The 10,147-nt window shown below is 37.6% G+C and overlaps 1 protein-coding gene across 1 annotated transcript; it reads right to left on the reverse strand.

Annotated features, from left to right (window-relative positions):
* Positions 1-494: 494 nt before the first annotated feature.
* On the reverse strand, positions 495-6,489 carry LOC113075259 (calcium/calmodulin-dependent protein kinase II inhibitor 2-like). Its single transcript, XM_026247921.1, has 2 exons — positions 5,743-6,489; positions 495-1,548 (listed from the first exon to the last, which is right to left on the reverse strand). The coding sequence occupies exons 1-2, from the start codon at positions 6,062-6,064 to the stop codon at positions 1,457-1,459; spliced, it is 414 nt and encodes a 137-aa protein (XP_026103706.1). The 5' UTR covers positions 6,065-6,489; the 3' UTR covers positions 495-1,456.
* Positions 6,490-10,147: the final 3,658 nt, after the last annotated feature.

A 10,147-nucleotide genomic window follows, 5' to 3' on the forward strand; every position in this document is an offset into this window, starting at 1 on the left:
TTGAATTTAATAAGCTGATTATTCCAGATGAAGCACCTATGTGGGGAAATGCTAATGTGTATCTTGTTGGTCAAAGTGGCTAAACCTGATGGGTGCTGCTAATTCAGACTAAGCTTGAAAATAGAAGCTTGAAATAAAAGTCTAATTGTCTTATTCTTCATACAAGATCTCAAAAAGTCTGTAACATTGCAGATGTTTTCATAATTGTGGCTCCAAGAAGATAAAATGTTGATTGGGTTAGGTGAACCTAGATAGAACATAGATAGAACATTATGGAAATTCCTTAAACAACCCACCTTGTAATCCAGGCTTTTTCCAGACATTAAACCTGCAGATTCTGAGGCGGTTTTATTATAGACTAAAGCCTATAAACAGTAGCAAATGCAATACATAATGACAATTGCTAGAGCCTTAAAGGAGAACCTTTAATTTTTTTAGGTTATGTGGCCATCCAGTGGACAAAGATGGAACAGTTTGACACAGAGCAACGCAGCTCAGCCTCTACATTAGTCATTTATTGTCAAACTTTACACAGTTTCCAGTGCTTAAATAGTTACAAAATTCAAGCAACAATAAAACAACATAAATTCTTCATACATGCAACATAATCATTCAGCCAACTAAATAAAAGCTTGTTACATACTTCATCAAATGTAATGTGTCATAGCAATAATCAAGTGCATAGTTTTTCACAGTGATAACTAATGCAACGTGCAATGTTTCTTAAGGCATAAAAGCATGTAAACCAGCTAGAGATGCAAATTCTTAAAAAATGTAATACTCAGCTTCAGGGCACAAGATGCCGAAAAAAAAAAAAAAAAAAAAAAAGTAATTTAATAAATAAAAGTGATCAAAGAAGTTTAGTTCTGGAATCACTGCAATCAAGAAATGTATTGTTTTTTTAACCTTTATATACTTAATACTTATTTAATAAAAGTCAGAAAAACCAGAGGGAAAACCTTTTTAGTTGACACAATTGAATACAACCATGGCTCTAAGAAGCAACATACATGTCCAGAGTTTAGAGAGACAAAGTGAAACACAAGAACATTGTGCTATTCTTCTTACCAGATGTCTAAATGAATAAGTTGAAAGACAAAAGATATATAACAGCACAAGCCAGGACAGAGTGATCTACAGTGGCTGGTCTTTGCCTTTGGTCAGAAATATGTTAACCAGCCTACATATACACATTTCTTCCTCGGGGAGGCACGAGTGTTACACACACAGCTCTGGTCTAAGAAGCTACTACACAACAAATCACCTGTGTGGCCTGCTGTAGGCTGACAGCTGCTGCCATGCGACTACTAAACTACAGCTGAAACGCATGCGGATCTCGTGTGAATCTGATACTGGGAGAGGTGTCTGCCTTTTCTCCTGCTGAAAGTGTCCCGACTGTCCTGTGGCAGAAGGGCGTATTTCCCGAATAGCTGGTCTAGAATATTACTAGAGAGGCTCAGGATGGCTCATTGCTGAGAGGGACAGGTAGAGGTCCACTGTTGTTGTTGTTGTTCATGAGGTCGTCCAGATCTTCATCCTCTATGACCACTATAAAATAAAGTTCACATATCTTGCTTTAAACAGAGATGTTTGAAATGTAGGTCATGCTTTGGTGTTCAGTTACACTGTGCACAGTTTAATTAAATCAGTATAGAACTACATTAATGAAAAAGGTATAACCTTACTTAATATGTAAATATTCTGTTAAATATGTTATTCCATAAATCACCACACAAGCTCCAGTAATGTTATAAAATGTCACTGAAACTCCATTAAAAAATATATAAATGTTACAAATTAAGTGTCTCCTTTCTATCTTTTTTAAGTTTCCTAGTAAGCGATATTCTTGAATCTTCATCTATGCATTTGTACAAATTATTTTAAAAAACTGGGTATTTATAGATATATCAAGAGTTCTCTGCTTTAACATCTTTGTTACATGGCCTTTAGCACAAGTGAAATATGAAACTGTCAACCCAGTATGATTTTGTATGAGCTGATTATTAAACATTGTATGCTTGTAGAAATATCAGCATTAAATTGTCTTTCCAATAAACACCTTTTAATACCATAATCTTGAGCACTAGGCTAATTAAATGGGCATTAAAAGCTTTTTCAATATTATTTTGTTTTTCCATATTCCACTATGTTCTTCCCTCAACTTGATGACAAGTTGATACGTACCTCTCCCTTCTCAGAGCATGCACTCAATCACTGTAGCACGCGGTGCCACTATGCTAGCATTTAGCTTAGCACCATTCATTGTGACATATGGTGACATGACATACGGCCAAGTATGGTGACCCATACTCAGAATTCGTGCTCTGCTTTTAACCCATCCAAAGTGCACACACACAGCAGTGAACACACACACACCGTGAACACACACCCGGAGCAGTGGGAAGCCATTTATGCTGCGGTGCCCGGAGAGCAGTTTGGGATTCGGTGCCTTGCTCAAGGGCACCTAAGTCACGGTATTGAAGGTGGAGAGAGCACTGTACATGCACTACCCCCACCTACAATTTCTGCCGGCCGGAGACTCGAACTCACAACCCTTTGATTGCAAGTCTGACTCTCTAACCATTAGGCCACGACTTCCCCCTAAATTCATTCCTTAGGATGCCAACAGGGATGAATTTAGAAGCAACCAAATACTTCCAAGTTTTCCCTATTTAAAGACGGTTACATGAGTAGTTACTAGGGGTGTAACGGTTCACAAAATTCACGGTTCGGTTCGATACGATACACTGATGTCACGGTTCGGTTCGGTACGTTTTAGATACAGCAAAATGTAAAAACATCTCAACTTTTCAGAATGCCGCAAGCGCACCGCGGGTCATGTGACAAGAACTAACCAATCAGCTTCATCCTTTCCCGTAACAACGTTGAAAGCTCAGCCAAGATGAAGGAACAGCTGATCATAGTTGTATATGGAATGCAATTTTGAAATAAATTTAGTAGCAGAGCTACTGAAAGCGATTTTTAGAGCTGCAAATCCATTTATCCTTTGCTGAAATTTCCGCGTCTCATGGAAAGAGCACGTCATTGTTGCTTAGCAAAGACAGGCGCCTCATGAGCGCTTCTGCCCGAGTGCTTTGGAAAGGAGGAGAAAGCGGCGCGACTAACGATTTCCACGCGTTTTTAGGCATGATATGTGAATGGCCCCTAAAGCGCTCGCTCACTCAGCAGGCGCTGAAGGCTCGTTGCAAAATGTCTAATTCATTTAACAGACCAGAAATAGAAGATCCTCCAATAACCAACAGGTCTGGTGTTTGGGTGCACTTTGGATTCCCTGTAAACTATAATGGTGTACCGGTGTCTAAATGCTGCGGGGATAGTTTGTTGCGTGTATGTTTCTCCTTTTTTTCGTCTTTTCCCAGATACTGACACAATAAGGTTATGTCGGCGTAAATGAGTTGACCTGTTTCAAGTATTCCCGCTGGTGTTTTTTTTTTTTGTATTCCCGCTGGTGTACCATATTGTCATGTAGCAGATGCGACATACCGTTGTTTTTTTTATCCACCACTCTCTTGCCATCACCATTATAGCTTACAGGGAATCCAAATTGCACCCAAACACCAGATCTGTTGGTTATTGGAGGATCTTCTATTTCTGGTCTGTTAAACGCATTGGCTATTTTGCAACGAGCCTTCAGCGCGTGCTGAGTGAGCGAGCGCCTGACTGAGTAGCCTAACATAAACATATAAGTTGGTGTTTTTTTTTCTTCAGGGGTGTCAGGGGCATTGCCTGTTACGTCGTTTGGGTTATTGGGCTACCTTGTTGAACGCATATCATTATATTTCTCTTTTTTTTTTTTTTTCAAATATAATTAATTAGTCCAACGAACTGTTCGGTATACATAATGCGTACCGCGTACCGAACCGAAAGCCTCGTACCGAACGGTTCAATACGAATACGCATATTGTTACACCCCTAGTAGTTACACAAGTGAGTTTGGTGACACAAAATGGAATGTGGCGATATCAACCCTATTGACAAAGGGCATCTCAGGAACCATATACTAGTGGTTTAAGTCTAACCTCTAAGATAAGTCCTTCAAATTATCTTGGAGGGGTGAGATGTAAGTCACAACATCTAGCTACTGGGGTGCCTCAGGGCTCAGTTCTTGGACCACTTCTCTTCTCTGTCTACATGGCATCACTAGGTGTTAATGTTCAGAAACATGGCTTTTCATATCAATGATGATCTGACAATAGCTGCTCAAGTCTTAGCATTTGTCTACCAGACATTTATCTTGCTAGATGAAGGACTATCACGATCAACTCTCAACTTGGCCAAAACAGAATTGCTTATGTTTTCAACAAACCCATCACTTCATCACAATTTCTTCATATTCACAATATCTAGCCATAGGTGCATCAACCATAACTCCTTCAAAGACAGTCAGAAACCTAGGAGTTGTGATTGATGATCAGCTAAATTTCTCAGACCACATTGCTAAAACGGCCCAGTCTTGCAGCCCCTTTCTGTCAGAACATACTAAACAACTCCTTGTGCAAGCTCTTGTTTTATCCATACTGGACTATTGCAGTGCTCTTTGGCAGGTCTTTCAACCAATTCTATCAAACCTCTACAACTAATCCAGGACGCGTCTGCAAGATTAGTTTTTAACGAGAAGAACACACCACACCGCTGTTCATCAATTTGCACTGGCTATCAATAGCTGCTCGCATAAAATTCAAGGCATTGATGTTTGCCTACAAAACAGTCGATGGCTCTGCACCCCTTTACTTAAATTCACTACTTCAGACTTGTGTGTCCTCTAGAAGCTTGCATTCTGTAAGTGAATGGCGCATTATAGTGCCATCCCAAAGAGGCACAAAGTCACTTTCCCAGACTTTTATATTAACCTGGAATGACCTGCCCAACTCAATCCAAGCAACTAAGTCCTTAACCAGCTAAAACACTTCTTTTCATTTGTCCCACTCTTTATTCTAATTCTAAGGAAAAAATAAAAAAAACCAACACTTCTTTTATATATATATAACTGAGCCTCTAACACTAGCATTCTCTATTCTTTTTCTATTCTATCGTCTTGTTTTTATTATTATTATTATAAAAATGACCCTCTAACATCAGCATTCCCTATTCTTTTTATTGTATAAAAACTTGCTATGTGTACTGCGTTAAGCTAACTGAGACTTGCACTTACAAGCACTTACACTTTATTTCCCTTTTTTTTTTGGTTTTGATTGCTTCTATTGTTCTCATTTGTAAGGCGCTTTAGATAAAAGTGTCTGCTAAATGATAAATATATATCCCAGTTTGTTTCATAATTCAATTTTAAATGGCACAATACATTTCATTAAAGCTTAATGTTTGAAATCTACAATGTTTGAAATCTTCTAAATATATATGAAATATACTTTTAAAAAAATGGGATGAAATATTATCAATTATCCAAATAAACAAAACAAAATGACTGACCTCATTTTGACCATTCAATCTGTCCAAGGGTTTATTTATTTTTTTTTTTTACAGATTGTAGTTTATATTGATATATTGTAAACAAGAAGCTTTGTCAGAAATAAGTCCATGGGGGCCCTGAAGTGTTGTCTAGGTCAACATAAAAACCAGGCTCAGTTATTTACCATAATCACTAATCAGGTATGTACCATACAAAATCACACACACACACACACACACACACACACACACACACACACACACACACACACACACACATATATATATATATATATATATATATATATTACTGACCTCTCTTTGACCGTCCAATTTGTCCGAGTTTGGGGGCCCTCTGGCCTAACCTCCGTTGAGGGGATTCGGGGCTCAAGAAGACTCTGTTGAACTCAACCCGCAAATGCTGCATCTGACACACCGAGTCACGAGGACTCGGTTGAAGTTGCCCCGAGGGCGGCAGGAGCTCAGGCATATCCGTTGCGTCAAACATCCCTGCAGCTGGAGTTTCTTCCCGGTTTCCTGCGGTGACGGTGTCCGTTTCCCCGCTGTTCATCAACGCCTCCTCCGCGCCCGTGTGCTCCTTCTCCCCCTTCTCCCTTCCACCGCAACAGTACAACATTCAGAAGTGTAGCGGACGACGAAACGGACGTAGCGAGGATATAACCGTTATGTTCAGTGGGTGGTTCAGTTTGCTCAATGTTAGCAGTTTGTCGTTGTCTCTGCTGTGAGCTCGTGTTGCATTCCACTTCGTGATCAGGTTGAAAACAGCAGGATTCAACTGCTCTTGACCAGCATCCCTATCCCTCTTTAATGACCGTCCTCGTGTTCCGTGTCTTCCAGTCAAAGGATGCCGTGGACCGGATGGCGTAAAGCACCTCTTTCTGCTGAGTATCACATTAGTCATTCACTCGCTCTGCTTCAATGACTTTGGTGTTTTTGCGACTAAACACGGCCAGGGAATATTTACTGCTCTCCTAATTCCAGTTAATCCCTCAAATTTCTTAAAGAAATGTCTACAGGAATTCTATTGAATTATGCAACTGGATTTAATAAGAATCCTTTAAGAATCAAATGTCAGATTTTAAATGAGTTATGAAACAGCAAGCAAAAATAAATAAAACTTTAGATAGGGGTAGTTATATAGTATTATTATGTTGGTATAGTAGGCCTATCTATCTATCTATCTATCTATCTATCTATCTATCTATCTATCTATCTATCTATCTATCTATCTATCTATCTACTGTATCTATCTGTCTATCTATCTATCTGTATATGATACTGCCATTATACCCTTAGTGTTATTGTATGTAATTGTACATTGTATGTTTTTGTGATAATTTACTGTATTTTAGATTTTATGATGCCTTTTTAAATCTGGGTTGCCTATCTGGCAAGGGGCAAGAGATGAAAATTAGCCATTGGGGCTAACTCTGGCTTATGTAAAGTATTTTGCTGTTAATAAATGAGCACTGTCCCTGTTCAATAATAAATACATGTCAAGACTCTTGTATGCTGCCCAGCGGTAATCAAGTTTACAATTTAATCCTGGAACCAAACTAATAAATCGAGAAATAGAGAAAGCTGCAACTCTGCTCTTCAATCACAGTCTGTCTCAGAGATACTGAAGGGGACACAGCTCATCATGTGCATGTTGAAATCATGCGTTCAGTAAATATATAAAGTGAAACAACTAAAGATGCTGCGTCACATGAGTTCAGAATGAAAAAGACAATAGAAAGAGGATAGAATCCAAACTGATTAGAAAGAAAGATTGGACTTATTAGTTGACATACCTTGGCAAATGTAAATAACCTGCAAAATGCTTCAGATATTTCCTTTGGTTCTTTGGCAACTGTTAAATAACGATAACAAAAGCCTAAAGTTGTGCAATGACTCTCATCATCATTTTAATATTTCTGCATGATGTCAAGATATGAGTTCCAGTATGTTACTGGGTCTGTCCTTAATATATCGCATTTTTCATGAGTGAGAAGCACTTATGGGAAATGTTTGATGGATGCTACTGTTAACAGGATTTCTTTACCTTAGCAGAGAATGTTCAGAAGAAAAATAATTTAATAACAGCTTTCATCTGTCAAAAACGGAGCATGAATTTCAGTGAGGAAGTCTTCTGATTTTGTTCAGTAGCTTAGCTATTTTCTTCCAGTGACAGGTTTTGAATTTAACATTCTGAACATTGATGCTTTGGCGTCTGAATATTTCTAACTTGCTCTCTGAGGCGGTTTTATTGTGAGGTTTCCAATGATTCTAGAATCTTAAAAAGGTGCAAAAGTGGCCGGCAGCTATATCACCCTGGAGCCAAAGACTGGTTTCCCCCAGAAGCTAAGCAGGCTGAGTCTGGTCAGTATACCTGGATGGGAGACCTCCTGGGAAAACTAGGTTGCTGCTGGAAGAGGTGCTAGTGAGGCCAGCATGGGGTCCTCACCCTGTGGTCTATGTGGGTCCATAAAATTCCCCCATTGGCCTCTGACCATCATGGCCTCCTAACAATCCCCATATCTGCTGATTGGCTTCATCACTCTCCTTTTCACCAATAAGCTGGGTGTGTGGTGAGTGTTTCTGGCACACTATGGCTGCCGTCACATAATAAGTATTAAATTAAAAACTGCTCAGATCATATATGGTCGCACTCAACAAGAGTGTTAAAGTAACACTGAAGCGGAGTTAAAGTTAATGAGATAATTATGTGCTGTTTGAGCATTAGGGATGAACACCTGCTGTTGAATCACTGAAGAAACTTCCAGCCACCGCCTAGATGAAATCAGCTGAAATAAAAGAAGACATTAAATCTCTCAAGATCTCAGAGAGGATGATTGAACAACTACACAAACACCATCACCAGCTTCATTTATACCTTCATTTAAACAGTCTAAACTTTATTCCTAGTCTATCTCATACGTAAGTTGTTAAATATAATTATGTATGACATATATTTTTTTTATTTACCATTTTGGTGAAAATAGTTTACTTTATTTGCCTCTTGACCCATGACTTTTTAAATGTTAGTTTTTCTCTAGCTGCAATTGTTTGTATGAAACACACTTGTTATGGCAAGAAACTTGGTTATGTTAAAATCATGTGCAGTCTTAGAGTTACTGATTAAGTTACTGAGCTAAACCTGTAAAACTTCTATAATTTTTTGCATTATTGTAATCCTATGAAATGAGTATAAAAAGAACTGTGACCATGTGATAAATTTTATAAGCATGGTGAACAAACAGGGTTTCAATTCTGGAACTCGTAGACAATGTTGACAACACAATATTCTCATAATTTTATATGATTTTTGAATGTCACAACAAAAAGTAATCAAGCAAATAGAAGGGGAAAAAAATATTAAGACAATACAGCTGCATAATTTATTTATGTTGCAATGCATCCTGGGAGCCATAGATGAGTGTTGATCGGTGGCACCTAAAATGCAATCCAACATGAATCAGTCTAATATTGTCATAATTGTTGAGATTTTTTATGTCTGTCTGAACAGTACAAATTTAAAACTGGGGTGCTAAGTGTTTTTAAGTTTCTTTATATCACTGCATTTAAACACAGCTGTGATCAATAGTAGAAAATAAGTTACACATCACCACTGATGACATCAGTGAATCAAGCTATTGTTTGATAATTTTGACTTTATCAATAATTGGCCAATATAACCTGCATTTAAAGAAAACTAATTTTAAAGTAGTAAAGGGTCAAGGGCCCAACTACATCAAAGGGTTATTTCCACAAGGGTGACTTCAAACTTTATTATTTTCAATAAACATCAACATCTAAACTTTTAAACATCTAAGGACTTTTTTTAGACACATGACAAAAAAACTCAAACTGGTTAGTAATGTATGAAACTGGTAAAGCTGTTTGTGGAGTTGTTTAATCAGAGATATTGAGAGATTTAATGTCTTTTATTTCAGTTGATTTAATCTAAGGCTGCGGTCGGAAGTCAGTAGTTCTTTTCTCTTCAGCGATTGTTTGTTAACAGCAGGTGTTCATCACTAATACTCAATCACCACTTAATACATCAGGTAATTATCTAATTAACTTTAAATCTGCTTCAGTGTTACTTTAACAGTCTTGTCGATGGACCATATTTTCTGAATGGTGTTAATTGTGATCACAGTTTTAGAAATAACAGATACTTTGTATTACCTTGGATCTGTCAACACAGTGGTAAGTGCAGATTCCCTACAGAGTTATGCAGGATCAGAAGTTTATTTTTCATTATTCGTATCTGTATTTGTAAAATTATTGTTTAATCTTTTGTATTAAAACGAAGTAGTTTTTACTGCGATACTTCAGTTTTGAATGCCGTATAAAGATGTAATGCTTATGCTTTAAAATGTAATGTATTATGAAAACCGCTTTTAAAAAAGGAAACTTATCACTGTTTATTATATCATAGGCTGCCAGTTAAAACCTTTAGAAAGTTTTTGAATTAAGGAAGCCTCTTGTGCTTCACAAGGCTGTGGTTTTCTTTATGCTTGCTTCCTGCTCATCCATCAAAACGTATTAATCTTCGGAAATATTCAAGTTTTTGAGATACTGGATTTTTGGCTTTCTTGAGCTGTAAGCTCGAATCAAAATTAAAGTGGTGTGTTTTTTTTTTTTTTTTTTTTTTTTTTTTTTTAAATATACATGTAATGAATCTAGAAAACTTCACTTTGAAATGTTACAAAAA

This window comes from Carassius auratus, unplaced genomic scaffold (genome assembly GCF_003368295.1).
Source record: "Carassius auratus strain Wakin unplaced genomic scaffold, ASM336829v1 scaf_tig00016592, whole genome shotgun sequence".
NCBI lineage: Eukaryota > Metazoa > Chordata > Actinopteri > Cypriniformes > Cyprinidae > Carassius > Carassius auratus.

Excerpts from the sequence above, each read along its gene's own strand:
- LOC113075259 (XM_026247921.1), bottom strand. The coding sequence starts at position 6,064 with ATGTTGTACTGTTGCGGTGGAAGGGAGAAGGGGGAGAAGGAGCACACG. Across the intron at positions 1,549-5,742 it reads AATTGGACGGTCAAAGAGAG|TGGTCATAGAGGATGAAGAT; the intron begins GTCAGTAATATA and ends TTTATTTTATAG.